The sequence below is a fragment of the Hyla sarda genome, chromosome 8, assembly GCF_029499605.1.
Source record: "Hyla sarda isolate aHylSar1 chromosome 8, aHylSar1.hap1, whole genome shotgun sequence".
Taxonomy (NCBI): domain Eukaryota; kingdom Metazoa; phylum Chordata; class Amphibia; order Anura; family Hylidae; genus Hyla; species Hyla sarda.
In genome coordinates this window covers 79,683,654-79,703,440 of record NC_079196.1, presented here as the reverse complement: position 1 = coordinate 79,703,440, position 19,787 = coordinate 79,683,654, and the positions used below count along the sequence as shown (strand labels likewise).

Genomic DNA, 19,787 nt, shown 5'->3' with positions numbered 1-19,787 from the left:
AATCGCGGCGTCCCGAACAGCTTACAGGACACCGGGAGGGACCTTACCTGCCTCCTCGGTGTCTGCTCTGTGCAGGGATTCCATGCATGGCCGGCGTTCTCCTTCGTCGTCATCACGTCGTCGCGCACGCCGTCCCGTCATTCAATAGGAGCGGCGTGCATAGCGACGTCATGGCGGCGACGGAGAACGAGGATACCGGGCAGCAGAGACGTTCCAGAGCGACGGGGACACCCCGGGGATGCGGCGACAGAGATGGAGGGCGACATCCAGGGCAGCGGTGACGTGTCCGGAGTGGCGGGGACACGTGAGTACTACCTCCTATGCTGGGAGTTGTAGTTTTGCAACATCTGAAGGTCCGCAGGTTGAAGATCACTGTATTTGGTTCAGAATCTTTATTTTCTAGATTTTTATGCTATAAAAAGGTGCGTCCTATATGCCGGAGCTTCTTATATGAGTTTTTCATGGCTAAGGCATTAAATAAAAGCCATTAATGAAGCACTAAATATCCTTAATGTTAAAAACATCAAGTTTTTGCTCTTTATACATATGATGAATATCTAATAGGACCAAGAAAACTCTGGGCTTTGATGTCCATGGACAATCTGCCATGCACCCTTTGTAACAGCATTAAGTGATAGTAGAAAGTTTATATCTTACTAAAGAGAGTCCACCACCTGGAAAGTCCTGTGAAAATGTAGACTGGTTCCACCACCACACTACTGATAAGGGGACAGATCAGTTATTGTGTTATCACAGTAGAAGAAGTCTTCTTTGACCTCTGAACCGCAATGCACAAGGGATCGTTGACTACCACAGTTTGCAGGTGCTCTGGTGGTGAAGGAGTTATAGCACCTAGGAATCATTTCAATGCCTGGAGTTGGTTGAGAGCTTCATTGCTCTACTGACAAATCATAGCAGACAGCTAATTTTACAAGTCAGGTAGCAGATACCACACAGCTGGCAAAAAGCGGGAAGAAGCTGACATCAGACCCTCCAACTCTTGCCTCCTCCCCCCTAGACCTCATTCTGACATTCTTTCCTTTAGCAGCACCTCCTGTTTTGTGGTCCTTCAGATAAAGTAATTTATCTAATTAGGAAACGTTCAGAGCAGCTTTCAAAGGCGGGAGCCACAGGGAAACACAGACTGCTTAAAAAAATAAGATCCTTTTACTCTGCCCCCCATGCATGCCGTTAATTGAATGTGAGGAGGAGGGAAGAGAGCATTGAAATAAGAAAATAAAATGAAGACCCGATGTGTGTTATTTTGTCTTGGACAAAAAGCAGGGACAATAAGCAGCATATTCACTAGCAAAGAAGAACATTTAAATCCCAAAGATAGAGAAGAACAAGAAGAAACAAGAGAAAAACTTGTCTCCCTGTCCCCGCTGATATCACACGCACATTAACACAGAGCTTTTAAATTCAGAACCTTTTAATGAAAGGGAAGAGAGAAAGTTTAAATTAAAAGGATCTTACTTGTTTGATGTAAATGACAAAAAAAGGAAATAAAAAAAGTTAAAAGTACGGAACGACAATCGTTGCTCTGCCAGAAAGTGGGGGGGCTGAGACACTGAATTCACTGCCTGGAAAAGGTGGGGGCACTTTAGAAAAAAAAAAAAAAGTTTTAATACAAGGGAATATCTGGAGCATTTATCATTTTTCTCGCGTTGCCAAGTACCTGATTATTCCTCATTTCCCTTTTTGTCATATTCCTGATGAGTTTTTTACGCTGCTGCAGTTAACTCCTAGCTAATACATAAAACACTAGAGGTTTGTATCAGTGGGGTTAATGTTGCCATCTTAAAAAAAACGCCTAGAAAGCCTATTCCTTTTCAGGCAGGTTGGGACTACAAGTAAGATCACTTGTATCTTATAGCTTCAGTACAAAAGAGAACAAGAAGATATTATACATAAGATAATGCTAACTTGATCTTAATAGTCAAATATCTGAAATGATTGCTATACTTATGGCCCTAAATCCCTGGCTCAGACTGATGGAATTGTATCTTCTTGGTGGGAACAGTCCGTGGGTGATGGTAGATTTTAACAGGTCATTTTAACAGGTCATCATAAAAGTTGCATCTATGAACATAAATAACATTGATCGAAAAATTATTTTATTTTCCTTGTATTCTTGTTTAAAGAACAATTTGGTTTTTGGGGGAATTGGGGGAATCATTTGAAAAGGCTGGTTTATTCAGGGATATCCCACGTATGGCCAGACTGAGAAAGCTAGATGGCCATTTCTGATCATTATCCAAAATTTACCCCCATACAATGTCTAAAAGAATGCTGCATATTTGTCTCAGCTACTGTATTCAATATAGCATATGAATGTCTTACAATGGTACAAGCATACGTGCCAATGTACAATCATGTTGGGACCCCTGAAAATGTTCTAGAAAATGAAGTATTTCTCACAGAAAAGGATTGCAGTAACACATGTTTTGCTATACACATGTTTATTCCCTTTGTGTGTATTGGAACCAAACTCCAAAAATGGGCTGAACAAAATTATTGGCACCCTTAACTTAATATTTGGTTGTACACTGTTTGGAAAAAATAACTGAAATCATTCATCACTTCCTATAACCATCAATAAGCTTCTTACACCTCTCAGCTGGAATGTTGGACCACTCTTCCTTTGCAAACTGCTCCAGGTCTCTCTTATTGGAAGGCGCCTTTTCCCAACAGCAATTTTAAGATCTCTCCACAGGTGTTCAATGGGATTTAGATCTGGACTCATTGCTGCCACTTCAGAACTCTCCAGTGCTTTGTTGCCATCCATTTCTGGGGCTTTTTGACGTATGTTTGGGGTCATTGATCTGCTGGAAGACCCAAGATCTCAGACGCAAACCCAGCTTTCTGACACTGGGCTGTACAATGCGACCCAAATTCCATTGATAATCCTCAGATTTCATGATGCCTTGTACATATTCAAGGCACCCAGTGCCAGAGGCAGCAAAACAACCCCAAAACATCATTGAACCTCCACCATATTTCACTGTAGGTACTGTGTTCTTTTCTTTGTAGGCCTCATTCCGTTTTTGGTAAACCGTAGAATGATGTGCTTTACCAAAAAGCTCTATCTTGGTCTCATCTGTCCACAAGACGTTTTCCCAGAAGGATTTTGGCTTACTCAAGTTCATTTTGGCAAAATGTAGTCTTGCTTTTTTATGTCTCTGTGTCAGCAGTGGGGTCCTCCTGGGTCTCCTGCCATAGCGTTTCATTTCATTTAAATGTCGACTGATAGTTCACGCTGACACTGATGCTCCCTGAGCCTGCAGGACAGCTTGAATATCTTTGGAACTTGTTTGGGGCTGCTTATCCACCATCCAGACTTCCCTGCGTTGACACCTTTCATACATTTTTCTCTTCCATCCACGATTAGCTACAGTGCCATGGGTTGCAAACTTCTTGATAATGTTGCGCACTGACACAAAGGCAAACCTAGATCTCTGGAGATGGAGATTTTTGATATTTTTCCACAATTTTGGTTTTCAAGTCCTCAGACCGTTCTCTTCTCTTCTGTTGTCCATGCTTAGTGTGGCACACACAGACACACAATGCAAAGACTAAGTGAACTTCTCTCCTTTTTATATTTATCTGATATTTTATATTGTCCACACCTGTTACTTGCCCCATACCTCACTATATAACTATATAGCAATATAGCGTGTGGCACTTGCCATTGTAGCATTATTATGCACTTTATTTATGAGATGTCCTCTGTTTCAGCTGCCATTCCTCTTTTGTCAATGTTTTTTAATCATGTATTTTTAACAATAAAGTTGTCATTATTTGCTACATTAGTCTGCTACAGCTCTTTCTTTTTTCTGTATTGGTGTGTGTATCTCCTCCATAGTGCAGGCTGCAGCTCAGTGAGTACAGGCTGTTGTGTCCCGTTTAAAGTGAAATCCATAATAGATGCTGCCTCGATGAGTCTGTTTTCAGCCTTTATCTTTCTTTCCTCTCATGAATAAAATTATAAATGATTTATAATAAGCCTAACTCCCTAAGGACACAGACCATTTTGGCATTAAAGAGTACCTGTCACCAAACAACATTTTTAACATATTGTTCCTTATGTAATTATAAGACACTTTGCTATTTACTTGCTTTTAAAATTCCCTGCCACAAGTCAAACAGCTAGTTTGGTCTCCTCCTGGCCTGGCAGGAGGCCAAACTCAGGAAGTGCATGTGGGGCATGGCGAGGCACAGCTCTCACAGGCTTCAGAACGCCCACTTTCTCCTGCCGGGAGCTCACACAATGTGAGCAAGGGGAATGGTATGATACAGAGCTTTTTAAAGCTAAAAAAAAAACTTTTTAAGGTTTTTTATGGGCAGGAGGGGTGTTAGGAGTAGTTATGAAATATAAGTTAGTTAAGAAAATCTGGTTTGATGACAGGTACTCTTTAAGGACAGGGCCAAATTTTTTTTTTTTGCGTTTTAGTTTTTTTTCCTTGCCTTCTAAAAATCATAACTCATTTATATTTCCATCCACAGACCCATATGAGGGCTTGTTTTTTACATGACCAATTGTACTTTGTAATGACATCTCTCATTTTAACCATAAAATGTATGGCAAACCCCCAAAAATATTATTTGTGTGAGGAAATTCAAAGGAAAACGGAAATTTAGCAAATTTTGGAGGGTTTTGTTTTCACGCTATACACTTTATGGTAAAAATGACAGAAAAATTATTCTGGGGGTCAATACCATTAAAATGATACCCATGTTTACATACTTTTCTATTATTGTACTGCTTTTTAAAAAAACAAACTTTTTTCCATTAAATATGTTTAAAACTGACCTATTTTGACCTCCCATAACCTTCAAAATTTTCCATATACGGGGCTGCATAAGGGCAAATTTTTTGCACTGTGATTTGTATTTTTTTTTGTACCACTTTTGCGTACATGCAAGAATTTGATCGCATTTTATTATTTTTAATTTTTTTTGGAATGTGCTGTGACCAAAACACAGCAATTTTAGACTTTTTTCAAAAAAAAAAAAAATTACGTTTACGCTGTTCATCGTACGGGATCATTAACATTATATTTTGATCATGTGGCGATCCCAAATATGTTTTTTTTTTTTTGTTTGTTTACGCTTTTTGTGGGGGGTAAAATGGGGAAAAGGGGCGATATACATTTTTATTGGGGAGGGGATTTTTCAAATTTTTTATACTTTTTTTAACTTTTTATTTTACAATTTTTATAGGAGACTATTTATAGCAATCATTTGATTGCTAATACTGTTTAGTGCTATGCATAGGCATAGCACTGATCAGTATTATCGGCGATCTTCTTCTCTTGTCTGCTCTGTCAGACCAGAGAAGATGATGCTGGGAGAGCGGCAGAGGCAGGCAAGGCGACCTCCGTCCGCCATTTTGGATGATTGGATCCCCACAGCTGTGGGCAATCCGATCATCCAGCAGAAGGCCTGCATTTCCGCAGATGCTGTGATCTGTATTGATAACAGCATCTGAGAGGTTAATGGCGGACATCCGTGCGATTGCTGATGTTCGCCATTACCGGCAGGTCCCTGGCTGCTGATAGCAGCCGGGACCTGCTGTGCATGATGCGAGCACCGGTTCAGTGCTCGCGTCATGTACAGGAGGTAAATGTATGTCCTGGTGCGTTAGTTCCCACCGCATCAGGGTGTACATTTACGTTCATTGTCCTTAAGGGGTTAAAAGTTCATTCAGGAGAGGAAAAATCAGGGCTGAAAACAGCCCAGTCAAGGCAGCTTCACTGATGGATTTCATTGTAAACAGGACGCAGCAGCCTACACTCTATGTGAAAACAAAGAGGCTGTAGAAAAGATGAAGACCTACAGAGGATTTGTATTGCACCATAATAATAAGTAGAAAAAAAAAAAAAAATCATAGGTGTCCACAGCACTTAAAAGTACTCAAACTAGTTATCTTGTTAATGCTGCATGAACCACAAGTAACTGGGGTGGTTCCCAGCAGCTACCCCACCAGTCTTTATTAAAGGCTGCCAGGGACTGCCCCAATGACTCCTGGTCCAGGTAGTATGAAAGCGACTACAGGTTTCATTTAAGTCGATTATTTCATTAACTGAGATCTTTAAGAAAGTAAAAGTTTTTTCCCCCTAAACATTACAAATCTGGGATTTTAGTGATTCTGAGAAGGTTGAAAGCAGCAGAAAATCTCTATATAATGTTAGAGAAAAATATACAAAGAAGTATGCAATTCTGCGTAAGCACGTGTATACTCCCTGTGCATAGAAACCCTTCACCTAAAAGAGAGCCCCCCAAATCCTCGCTACGCGCACTGCAGTGGAATTAACAGGAGAGAAGAAGGTTACTCTTTGCTTTTAAGGTTCCTGATCTAGATGAATAAAAACACACACAGCCGTTTTCTGGGCTCTCTGCAGACTGTATTGTTCCTCTGTGACAATGCTCACAAATAGCGTCTCTCACAGGAGACATCTTCAAACCCTCCCCCCTCCCTCAACACACGGCTGGCTTTTTTTGGCTGCACGAATCCTTGTTATTATTTCTGAAGACGTCTCTCTTCTCTCTTTCCCTCTGTTCCGTTTCCCTGTTACAAGATTGTCACTTGGAGGAATCTTTTTCCCTTTCTAGTGCCTTTCTCTTGGAAGAAGCTTAAAGCCTTGTCCCCGACTGTCACTTCAATGGGGTTATGGCCACGTTCCTACCTCTGCTGTCTGCATCACCTGAATTGCTGAGAAAATCTTTGCTCCGGATCCAGAGAATTTGAGCAAATTACAGCTACGAGTCGCTACCTTACATTAATAACCTCGTTGCTTGGTGGTTTAAAGGGAACAGTGCAGGAACAGCGGAGAATTATATATACATACACGATATAATTATATGATCATATTTCTTACGTTTGACAACGTGTCTTGCATACCCCTGAGACAGGTTTTACATGGACCGCCACTTATACACGATAAATTTACTTTATATGAAAGGACCCTTGTATGATGGACACCTGGGTGCAGGGAGTGGTATTTCCATACAGTTGTGACTTATGGATGTTCCATATAGAAGGTAGAGGACATGGGAAATAAGGTCAAATGGATAAGTAAACGCGGAAGGTAGTCTGGTTTGTTCTTTTGAGACAAGTGCCTACAGCAGCATTTCCCATTCATGATGCCTCCCGATGTTGCAAAACTCCAATTCCCAGCAAGCCCGGACAGCCTTTGGTGTGCTGCGTCCACACTGGTCCATTTTTACTGCTGCAGGATGCAATAAAGATTTCCTATTTTTGCACATATCCCGGTGGGGAGTGCCTCCTGTACCTACCTTCAAGTTGTAGTTTTGCAATGGCTGGAGGCCCACTGTGTGCCTTATGGTGGAACCCAAATTTATGTGTGTTTAGTGAATTAAACCAGTTTTCGATGGAATAATGTAAAGATATTACCTAAATGGCAGCTGTTTAACTCAGGTTATAAAGGGGACACATGTTGCCAGAGTAAACTTGTGCTCTGCGTCACACATTGTGGTGATAAAGAGGTCTCTACTGTGCGTTACGCAAAGTCTTGGCACAACATCGCAGCACATGAATGTATCCTTAGGGTCAATTCCCTTGGATTTGCTACTCATTGAAGTCTATGGGCAGCAAAAATAAGGACGTGTGAACTGACCCTTAGGGTGTATTTACATGTTGAGTGTCCTACGCATATCTGACACTGCAGATTTTATGTTGCAGATTTCAGTATAACCCAAGTGATTGAACATTGAAGCTTCAAATCTGCAGCATTAAATATGCTCAGGATACTGTACCTGTGAACATACCTTAAGGTCAGTTCACACATCCTCCTTTTCGCTGCAGATTTGCAGCAGATTTCGCTACTTATAGACTTCAATGAGTAGCAAAATCTCCACTGAAATAGTCAATGCTAATTTTTAAGCGAAAGCCAAAAGTGGATCCAGATCATTCCTTCATATTACCAATTCAATACATTCATGGTTTTGACTCAGAAAACTGCAGTGTGTTTTACCAGTAAAAAGCTGAGAAAACCCACCTAAATAGGAATGATACAGACTACACGCAGTTACTACCGCTACCTAAAAGTAGATCACAATTAATTAAAAAAAGAGCCTGTCTAGAAGTGATGATATTTTGAACTTCGATTCTTTACATAGGAAGAAGTTGTAAAAACTTTTTGGTGGGTTGCCTGGTTATGGCAGGTCTCTTTTAGTTTGATTGACCAACTAATATTGCAGGAGGCTGGGTGTCTTACTGAACTGACTCTGGAAATTTTCAGCTCAGTTTAGGTAGGTCCTATTTAGGTAGGGTTCCCCATTACAACCAAATCAGAATATATAACAAGTGGTAGAGATCACATGGTAAACTATAAGGACAAGGAAGGGGTTTAAGAATTAGTTTTAGTTAGGTAGGAGGCCAAACCTGCAGGTCCTGTAAATGGCATTTCACGCTACAGGGAAACTATTGTGAAACAAATCAATTTTGCACTTAGTTTTCACATGTTGCCATAGTATCACTACTGTCTTTTGTACTGCAAACCTTACATCTCAGTCCTATCCTGTAGTAGGTTGGCCTATGCGTACTGCCTGTGACAAGGATGCTGCTGTCTCGATCATAGTTTGTGGACTCCATTGTGCCATTTCCTTAGGCTATCCAACATCTGGATCTTATATAACTATGATCTAGAATGTAATCCGGCCAGTTACCAGAGCTACTGCCTGCAGATTGTGATTTATTTTTAATCAAGAGGGTGGACATGGTGAATTATTATCTGCTAACAATAAGAAAGTATATGACAATCTTAGGTTAAGTTAAATTTGGAAGTTGTGGGTATTGCTTCATGTGTCTGTTGCAGTTTCTCCTTAATGTGATTAGCTTGTAATGAACTTACCACTACTGATGGCAGAGTTTGCGAGGACAGCTCCTTCACCCCACTGATCCGCACTGGACACAGAATAAGATCGCTGGTGCATACCATCCAGACGGCTGAAAGAGCCAAGGCTAATGCCACTCTGACCACTGGCCATTTGGGTAACTGATGTGCTGCTTGTAACATTTCCTGTAATGACAGCCAAACAAGATTAAGTATCATGCACAGACAATACACAGGCAGGCATATAAAAAATAATGAAAAAAAGAACACACTCTATGTACATTTGTATTGCACTTGTATTGTATGGCAAAGGGGTATACCATCCGTGAGGTGAGAACTTCACATCTTGTGGTACTTTTTCCTGGCTCCAAGGGGTTGTACTTTGATAGATTTGCTGTCTGTAGGGGTTCTAATCTCTGAACTTGATATTTGACCACAGAGAAGTTACATGCAGTGAGTCTGAAATAGGTGACACTACAAAGAGTTTAGCACGATATTATCGTCCGATATTCACGATTTTGGACATTATCGGTATTGGCAATTAACTTGCCGATAATGCCCCGCCCAGAGACCACCGCCGCCGCTGCCCCATTGCCTCCCCCATCCCCTGTTTTATAATTACCTGTTTCAGGGGTCCGTGCTACTTCTGGATCCTGCGGCGTCCTGCGCACTGTGCTGCACAGCGCAATGACGAGTGACGTCCTCAACGCGACGTCACTGTCAGTGCGCAAAGTGACAGCTCAGGACGCCGCCGGAACCAGAAGTAGCACGGACTCTGGGAACAGGTAATTATAAAACCGGGGATGGGGGAGGCAATGGGGCAGCGGTGGTGGTTGGACTAGGGAGGACTCCAGGACAGGCAGGGGAGAGAAGCGGGTGGTGGCGGTCTCTGGCCAGGGGGGTGGTGGGTGGGGAATAGCCGATAACTTATACTGGAATATCGGCTATCGGTCTGAAAGGTCGCAGATTATCGGTATCGGCCCTAAAAATCTATATCGGTCCATCCCTATCTAGCACTGTGTGGACCACTGGGAGGCTAAAATCCTGGTACTCATATGAGTACTGCCATTAGGGTTTAAGTAGAATGAGTTAAATGTATGTGTAATGCCGAGCTTCCCCGGAGCGCTCGTGGCGTTATGCTAACAGCAGCGCTCCGGTCTCTGACCGCCAGCGCTGCTGTGTTCATGCCGGCGGGGACGCGATCCGTGTGGTGGGTCAGACCCGTTCGCGGATCGCGCCCCGTTCTACTCACCCTCCTCCTCCGGTGGCTGTCTCGTCCCGGCGCGGGTGGCCCCGCTCCCTAGGGCGCGCGCGCCAACGCTCTAAGATTTAAAGGGCCAGTGCATCGCTAATTGGTGCCTGGCCCAATCAGTTCAATCACCTCCCTACACATAAATACACACTTCCCCTTCCCGTCCTTGCCGGATCTTGTTGCCTTGTTCCCTGAGAAAGCGTTATAGTGTGTTCCCTAGCCTGTGTACCCAGATCTTCTGCTGTTGCCCCTGACTACGAACCTCGCTGCCTGCCCTGACCTTCTGCTATGTCTGACCTCGCCTCTGTCTAGTCCTTGTGTACCGCACCAGTCTCAGCTGCCAGAGTGGTCGAGTCGCTACTGGGTAACACGACCTGGTAGTTACCGCCGCAGCAAGTCCATCCCGCTTTGCGGCGGGCTCTGGTGAACACCAGTAACTGCTTAGAACCGATTCCCCAGTACGATCCGCGTCATCGCCTCTCTGGCACAGAGGATCCACCTCCAGTGTCCTCATCAGCCGCTAGTCCGGATCCTGACAGTATGATTACTGTTTCCAATGATGTGGTTAATGAAATAATGTGTCAAAAATACATGTTAAATGTACTAGCCCCTCTTTTTTCCCCCCCATTTCAGATAAAGACACCTGGGGGTATATCTTAAAGCCTATGGTCCCTAGTGCAAAGTCCCTAAGAGGGATAAATATCTACCATGTGCCATTTATAACACTGGTGTTCTGACCGGACCTAAAACCGTAGTGTACTACGGTTTTAGGTCCGGTCACAAAACTGGATACGGGTCAAAACTGAGCCGACCGGAGTCACAGTTTGACTCCGGTCGGCTCATTAAAGTAAATGGATTTACAGGCTGATCCGGCTGGGGTACGGGAGCGCCCGGTTTTCCCCTCCCCCAGCCAGATCCGGCACCCGTATGTAAAAAACGAGATGCGAATGCATCCTTACTTCTATTAAAAAATCTTTACCCTTCCAGTACTTTTTAGCAGCTGTATGCTACAGAGGAAATTCTTTTCTTTTTTAATTTATTTTGTCTTGTCCGCAGTGCTCTCTTCTGACACCTCTGTCCATGTCAGTAACTGTCCAGAGCAGCATAGGTTTGCTATGTGGATTCTGTCCTGCTCTGGACAGTTCCTGATACGGGCATCAGGTGTCAGCAGAGAGCACTGTGGACAAGACAAAAAAGATGAATTAAAAAAGAAAAGAATTTCCTCTGTAGCATACAGCTGCTAAAAAGTACTGGAAGGGTAAAGATTTTCAACAGAAGTAATTTACAAAACGGTTTAACTTTCTGGCACCAGTTGATTAAAAAAAAAGTTTTCCACCGGAGTAATCCTTTAACCCCTTAAGGACTCAGCCCATTTTGGCCTTAAGGACTCAGACAATTTAATTTTTACGTTTTCATTTTTTCCTCCTCGCCTTCTAAAAATCATAACTCTTTTATATTTCCATCCACAGACTAGTATGAGGGCTTGTTTTTTGCGCGACCAGTTGTCCTTTGTAATGACATCACTCATTATATCATAAAATGTATGGCGCAACCAAAAAACACTATTTTTGTGGGGAAATTAAAACGAAAAACGCAATTTTGCTAATTTTGGAAGGTTTTGTTTTCACGCCGTACAATTTATGGTAAAAATGACGTGTGTTCTTTATTCTGAGGGTCAATACGATTAAAATGATACCCATTATTATATACTTTTATATTATTGTTGCGCTTAAAAAAAATCACAAACTTTTTAACCAAATTAGTACTTTGTTTTGATGACCTATAACTTTTTTATTTTTCCGTATAAGCGGCGGTATGGGGGCTCATTTTTTGCGCCATGATCTGTACTTTTTTTTGATACCACATTTGCATATAAAAAACTTTTAATACATTTTTTATAATTTTTTTTTTAATAAAATGTATTAAAAAAGTAGGAATTTTGGACTTTTACATTTTTTTTTCGTTCACGCCGTTCACCGTACGGGATCATTAACATTTTATTTTAATAGTTCGGACATTTACGCACGCGGCGATACCAAATATGTCTATAAAAAAATTTTTTTACGCTTTTTGGGGGTAAAATAGGAAAAAACGGACGTTTTACTTTTTTATTGGGGGAGGGGATTTTTCACTTTTTTTTTACTTTTACTTTTACATTTTTTTACATTTTTTTTTACACTTGAATAGTCCCCATAGGGGACTATTCATAGCAATACCATGATTGCTAATACTGATCTGTTCTATGTATAGGACATAAAACAGATCAGTATTATCGGTCATCTCCTGCTCTGGTCTGCTCGATCACAGACCAGAGCAGGAGACGCCGGGAGCCGCACGGAGGAAGGAGAGGGGACCTCCGTGCGGCGTTATGAATGATCGGATCCCCGCAGCAGCGCTGCGGGCGATCCGATCGTTCATTTTAATCGCGAACTGCCGCAGATGCCGGGATCTGTATTGATCCCGGCACCTGAGGGGTTAATGGCGGACGCCCGCGAGATCGCGGGCGTCGGCCATTGCCGGCGGGTCCCTGGCTGCGATCAGCAGCCGGGATCAGCCGCGCATGACACGGGCATCGCTCCGATGCCCGCGGTTATGCTTAGGACGTAAATGTACGTCCTGGTGCGTTAAGTACCACCTCACCAGGACGTACATTTACGTCCTGCGTCCTTAAGGGGTTAAAGCGTACCCGTCAGATACAACAAAAAAATACTATTTTTTTTTATATATCACTCAATACCTTATCCTGACCATGTACATCTAATTTTTATGTGTCTAGCTCCTTTATTTGTTTTTTTATTACACTTTTAATTTAGCTCACTAGTCTGAATTCCTCTGAAAGGGAGGGGGCGTGGTCTCACTGTGCAGGTCTCCGCCCCCTCCCTCAGTAAGCTGTCTGCTCACATCTCCCCTAGCATTAGCAAAACTACAACTCCCAGCTTCTCCACACGGACAGTAGCGGGACACAAGGTGACAGTGGGAGGATTTTTCCTCCAGCTCTGAGCCCTGGGCTCACAGCTGTCAATCAGGGAAGTGTGTCCATGACATATGTGATGACGCATGGACACAGCAGGACTAGTATGTGTTCAAGCAGGCAGGGGGGGCAGTTGTTTGACTGGCTTTTTGAGTATGAAATACTGAAGATTTTCTAATAAAAGCAATTGCAAAACATATTGCATGCTTTACAACATATAAAAAAATTTTTATCTGACAGTGTCCATTTAAATCTTACCTGTCATAGTGCAAAAAAAAAAAAAGTGATACGTTACTGAGTACCTAATCCTTTATCATGTACACATAATTTATTGTGTCTATGGGTCTAGGACATATATATATATATATATATATATATATATATATATATATATCCCTTACTAATAGCATTTATATCTTGTTCACTTGCTTTGTCTTCTTGCATTGTGGAGGGGGCATGTCCATCTCTCTTCCTCACTGTGATGACTGATCTGCTCTAAGTCTGGGAGCAGCCTGACAGTCTGCAAATCAGTAGTTTTATGCATATATGTTCTATCTGTTCCTAGTAAAGCTGGATGCTAATCAACATAGCTGTCACTATGTGTGTCATTCAGCTTTCACAGACTCCCGAATGTCTAATCAGCTTCTTTGTCATTCAGGAGTCAGAGAAAACTTTGGCTGTTCAAGCTTGCTGGGAGTTGAAGTTTTGCAATAGCTGGAGCTGCAGTGTTTGTAAAGCACTGTGTTAGAGTTGTGTCGCTTTTAGCTGTTGCAAAACTACAACTCCCAACATGTCAATACATCCTTTGTCTGTAGTTTTGCAAGAGCTGGAGGCACACAGCTGGAGACTACACAGCTCTAAAACAGAGTTTTACAAAGATTGTACCCCCAGCTGTTTCAAAACTGAAGGCTGTAATGGTGCAATGGTGATCTCCTATACTAGGGCTGCACGATATATCGAAAACGCAATCGGATCGCAATTTTAGCTTTTTGTGATTTAGCGATACGGCCCCCGGGAAAACTTGCAATTATCTGCTCGGGTCAGCTCCCGTGTGCTGCTGCAGGCGGGGGCCGGCCAGAACAGGTAAAAACAAATTTAAATACTAAAAGTCAGTGTTTCCCAACCAGGGTGCCTCCAGCTGTTGCAAAACTACAACTCCCAGCATGCCCGGACCAGCATAGGCTGTCCGGGCATGCTGGTAGTTGTAGTTTCACAACAGCTGAAGGCACCCTGGTAGAAAAACATTGAGCTAAGTAAACGGGCGCAGGGAGAAAAAAAAATAAAAATAATAATTCTCACCTACTCCCTGTCCCTGCAGATGCTGTTTCCCTTCGTGCAGTCCGGTGTCTCCTCTCTGCACCATTCAACTAGTAGGACCTTTCCCTTTTCAGCCAATCACTGGCTGCAGCGGTGTCACGTGTCAAGCCAGCGATTGGCTGACATGGGGAGGGTAATGTGAAGGGGGGGGGGGGGGAATGTGACAGATGAGAATGTGACAATGGGGGGAATGTGATATGGGGGGAGAATGTGGCAGGGGGAGGAGGAATGTGACAGATGAGAATGTGACAATGGGGGGAATGTGATATGGGGGGAGAATGTGATATGGGGGGAGAATGTGGCAGGGGGAGGAGGAATGTGACAGATGAGAATGTGACAATGGGGGGAATGTGATATGGGGGGAGAATGTGATATGGGGGGAGAATGTGGCAGGGGGAGGAGGAATGTGACATGGGGGAGAATGTGGCAAGGGGAGGGGAGAAAGTGATATGGGGGGAGAATGTGGGGAATATGACAGGGGGGTGAGATGTGATATGGGGGGAGAATGTGGCAGGGGGAGGGGAGGGGGGAATGTGATATGGGGAGAATGTGGGGAATGTGACGGGGGGGGGGGGGGGGTGAGATGTGATATGGGGGGGAGAATGTGGCAGGGGAGAATATGACAGGGGGAGGGGGGAATGTGACATAGGGGGAATATGTGATGGGAGAAGATGTGACCATGAGGGGAGAATGTGACAGGGGAAGGGGAGAATGTGACATAGGGAGAAAATGTGATGGGAGATGTGTCGGGGGGGGGGGGGGGGAAGGGGGAGAGAATGTGACGGGGGAGATAGAATCTAAATGGGGAGATGTGAAATGGGCGGTGGGAATAAAATGTGTGAATAGTTGTAAAAGTGAAGAAATTGGACATGAAATGGCGGGATTTCACCATTTATTATATCGCATCGCATATCAAAATCGCAATATTTAGGCCCATAATTGCAATCACACATTTTCCCCATATCGTACAGCCCTAGCCTATACTGGATACCAACACACTTTAAGGCCGGTATTCAGTATGCTGTAAAATACAGAGTAGTCTGTCTGCATAAAGACCTACTGAGTAAACATTATTTTTCTCTGAGATATGATAGGTATGTTTTAAGTAGCCTTATAAAACTTTTGACATGTTGCAGTATTGATTGGCGGGTTTCTGGGTGCAGAGACCCTCAGCAAGCGCTGACAAAGGGATAGAAGCAAGAAGCTTAGCAACATGCCCCCTTGGTTGTGATTGTCTCTACTAACCTTGTGTTGTCAGGGTTAGCAGTATACAGACTCACAGAAGTATATGAATCAGTAGCCAGATAACCCCTTCTCCATGAAGCTCAGCTGAACCGAACAAATCGCAGCTAAAGGTGGCACAGTGCCTAGCAGAATGCTTCTGCCCCATCGTTTCAGCAAACATTAGGGGTCTTACCACCTGGTGCACTACCCATCAAAACTTCTGACATCACTAGGGCATGTCAAAAATATTATAAGATGACCGTTTTATTTTAATGTCTGCACTGATGTTGCATTGGCAATTTAAACTTTCCCACTGTATTATAAGAGCTCAGACGAACTGTAATAGATCCGTATGATGACAAGCTGCCCGACAGTTTCCAATGACAACCAGCTGAATTGTGAATGCTGCTCTAAAACACTGTAACTCAGCATCAGTGCAAATAAATAAGGTACCTAAAAAAAAAAAGTTTCTAAACACACACACACACATTATATATATACAGTCATGGCAAAAAATGTTGGCACCCCTGAAATTTTTCTAGAAAATGAAGTATTTCTCACAGAAAAGGATTGCAGTGACACGTGTTTTGCTATACACATGTTTATTCCCTTTGTGTGTATTGGAACTAAACCAAAAAAGGGAGGAAAAAAAGCAAATTGGACATAATGTCACCAAACTCCAAAAATGGTCTGGACAAAATTATTGGCATCCTTTCAAAATTATGGAAAAATAAGATTGTTTCAAGCATGTGATGCTCTCTTAAACTCACCTGGGGCAAGTAGCAGGTGTGGGCAATATAAAAATCACACTTGAAAGCAGATAAAAAGGAGAGAAGTTCACTTAGTCTTTGCATTGTGTGTCTGTGTGTGCCACACTAAGCATGGACAACAGAAAGAGGAGAAGAGAACTGTCTGAGGACTTGAGAACCAAAATTGTGGAAAATTTCAACAATATCAAGGTTACAAGTCCATCTCCAAAGATCTAGATTTGTCTTTGTCCGCAGTGCGCAACATTATCAAGACGTTTGCCACCCATGGCACTAGCTAATCTTCCTGGGCCTGGACGTAATGAAAAATTGATGAAAGGTGTCAACGCAGGATAATCCAGATGGCGGATAAGTTCCAAAGATATTCAAGCTGTCCTGCAGGCTCAGGGAGCATCAGTGTCAGCGTGAACTATCAGTCGACATTTAAATGAAATGAAACGCTATGGCAGGAGACCCAGGAGGACCCCACTGCTGACACAGAGACATAAAAAAGCAAGACTACATTTTGCCAAAATGAACTTGAGAAAGCCAAAATCCTTCTGGGAAAACATCTTGTGGACAGATGAGACCAAGATAGAGCTTTTTGGTAAAGCACATCATTCTACTGTTTACTGAAATCGGAATGAGGCCTACAAAAAAAAGAACACAGTACCTACAGTGAAATATGGTGGAGGTTCAATTATGTTTTGGGGTTGTTTTGCTGCCTCTGGCACTGGGGGCCTTGAATGTGTACAAGGCATCATGAAATCTGAGTATTACCAATGGATTTTGGGTCGCACTGTACAACTCAGTGTCAGAAAGCTGGGTTTGCGTCTAAGATCTTGAGTCTTCCAGCAGGACAATGACCCCAAACATATGTCAAAAAGCCCCCAGAAATGGATGGCAACAAAGAGCTGGAGAGTTCTAAAGTGCAGATCTAAATCCCATTGAACACCTGTGGAGAGATCTTAAAATTGCTGTTGGGAAAAGGCGCCCTTCCAATAAGAGAAACCTGGAGCAGTTTGCAAAGGAAGAGTGGTCCAACATTCCGTCTGAGAGGTGTAAGAAGCTTATTGATGGTTATAGGAAGCCACTGATTTCAGTTATTTTTTCCAAAGGGTGTGCAACCAAATATTAAGTTAAGGGTGTGAATAATTTTGTCCAGCCCATTTCTGGAGTCTGCTTTTTTCCTCCTTTTTTGGTTTAGTTCTAATAAACACAAAGGGAATAAACATGTGTATAGTAAACATGTGTTACTGCAATGAGAGACAGAGAGACAGAGACAGAGACCGAGAGTGAGAGAGAGATTAGATTACCATATAATCTGGAACTGTGGATATTTTTTTTCCATACATTTAATATACTATACAATGAGCCCCTGGAGCAGCTATAGAACGGTCCGATAACATGGAATATATTATTTGATTCATTATTCAAGAAGATAATTTGGGCATTTCTTGAAAACAGTATTGATTACTAATCCTAATAGTCTAGTTAGGGTATAAGTCATACAGGAAATATTATATGTAAAATGAAATATTTCAGGTGTATATTCTTTAGAAGTGCTTTTAATTCTTTAAACTGTCAGATTATTTTCAGATGTGACCAATTGGCTGCAGATTCCACATAGGATAATCTATTTACACAAAGATATCTCTGCACGTCGCACTTGTGCTTGGTCTGCTTCATATTTGCAACTCAATTCATGCGGGAATAAAATCAGTGCATGTTTACACGAACAAAAACTTTACTGTTTAAATTGTGGTGCCTATTTTGATGTGGATTTCGAGCATGGATTTTTATTTTAAAAAAATCCAAAGGAAAGTTGGGGAATAGTGACATGTAACTTTTTCTACGCAGAAAAAAAACAAATATATTTTTTTAAAAAGACCCAATTTACAACCCAAAACCTCCCCCCCCCCCCACCCCCACCGTTTTCTCTGAAATCCCCAAAAAAATTTTAAGGGTAAAACTGTGAGGATTTTTATATGGAAATCAGATTGAATTCCACATCAAAGTCGCTACAGTTTTTTTTGCCCTAGTGAACATGCCCTTACTAGTGATATATATTTTAATAGTTTTATTGACAGGACAAACTTTTACTTTGAGCAGTGGATCGAGAGGTGTTTGAATTTAAAGGAAGATCTGCCCCACCCTTCCTTATTTCATTAACTAAGACAAATGAACAGTGAGCACAGAATATACAGTAAGTAAGCTAGGGGGAGACAGAGATAAAGGAGGGAGCAGGTCAGGAGCGTGGAAGAAACTCGGGAGAAATCGAAGCAGAAAAGGGCCGAGACACCAAAACATTGAAATGTTACTGCAGCTGTTGCTGAAGTCCAATTATCCCAGTATATAAGGCCCGAGTTCTACCACTTTATGTCTCTCAGACTCACATGCCTATTTCCCTCTCCATAGGTTTTTCCCCCAGTTCCTTGACTCGGTTTTTATTATTATTATTCTCACATTTACTTGCTCCCGCCACAGCAAGAGCAGAGTCAGTTGGCGCCTGTCGGCTGCGCGAGGCATCCTGATAAACAGCCTCTGCAGGACACACAACAGGGATAATGTACACTTAAGTACTAGCAATGTGCTGCCATTCTGCACAGCCGATTACTCCCCGCGCCTGTCACTCAAAGAGGAAATGGCTGAACCCATTAGATAGAAACCTTTGCAATGTATCCTAAATGCGTCCTGCGAAGCTATTAATCTGAGAGCTGGAGGATGCCTAGAGAGGAGCTCCTCTCTATGATGGGGTGGGGGGTTTAGTGGGGGGTGCACATAACAGCATCACTGTTACCCACTTCCCCCCACAGTCTCGTTAATCAAGATCTGCTTATTGCCCCCACCACAGTTGCAGAGGACAGAACCCCCTCTTGAACACTCATTAGGAGACATCTCCAGTGCACAGCTGAGTGGAAAGTGTGACAGAGGGGCTGAGAAAGTGATGAGACACAGGGGGGTGGGAGAGGTAAAACAAAGAAATCAAATTTGGGTTCTCAGACAATGCTGTAGCAGGACACAGAAAATATATTGCTTTCCTACGGAATTACAGGTGTCAGGTTATATAACTTTACCGGACATCCAAGTTAAAGTGTTGTGGAGAAAGGAGGAAAAAAAGTGCACAGGAGAAAAGAAAGACAGACAACAGGGAGGAGGAGGAAGAGGGGGACCAAAGCAAGTCCGATGGCATTAATATTCATGACAATAATTAGTATTCTAGGTCACTGAATATTCATTGCTATTAGTTTGGATTTTTATGGGTTTACGAGATGTTCTGATTGTTGGAGTGTGGAGGGCGCCGCACGATGAGGACTTTTAAGATGTCATCAGCAGTTCAACGCTGAAAACACATTAGTGGTCTTGGGTAAAAATCAGCCCCTTGTCTCTTGATGGATTTAACATTATGAGAGAGACCT

The 19,787-nt window shown here is 42.6% G+C and overlaps 1 protein-coding gene across 10 annotated transcripts in view; it reads right to left on the bottom strand.

Annotated features, from left to right (window-relative positions):
* The window catches only part of AGAP1 (ArfGAP with GTPase domain, ankyrin repeat and PH domain 1), a 476,005-nt gene that overhangs the window by 64,686 nt on the left and 391,532 nt on the right, over nucleotides 1-19,787 (bottom strand). For all 10 annotated transcript variants that reach the window (XM_056536385.1, XM_056536386.1, XM_056536384.1 and 7 more), the window contains one exon: nucleotides 8,877-9,044. In XM_056536385.1, the coding sequence (XP_056392360.1) occupies nucleotides 8,877-9,044 (168 nt within the window). The remainder of the gene's footprint in view (nucleotides 1-8,876; nucleotides 9,045-19,787) is intronic.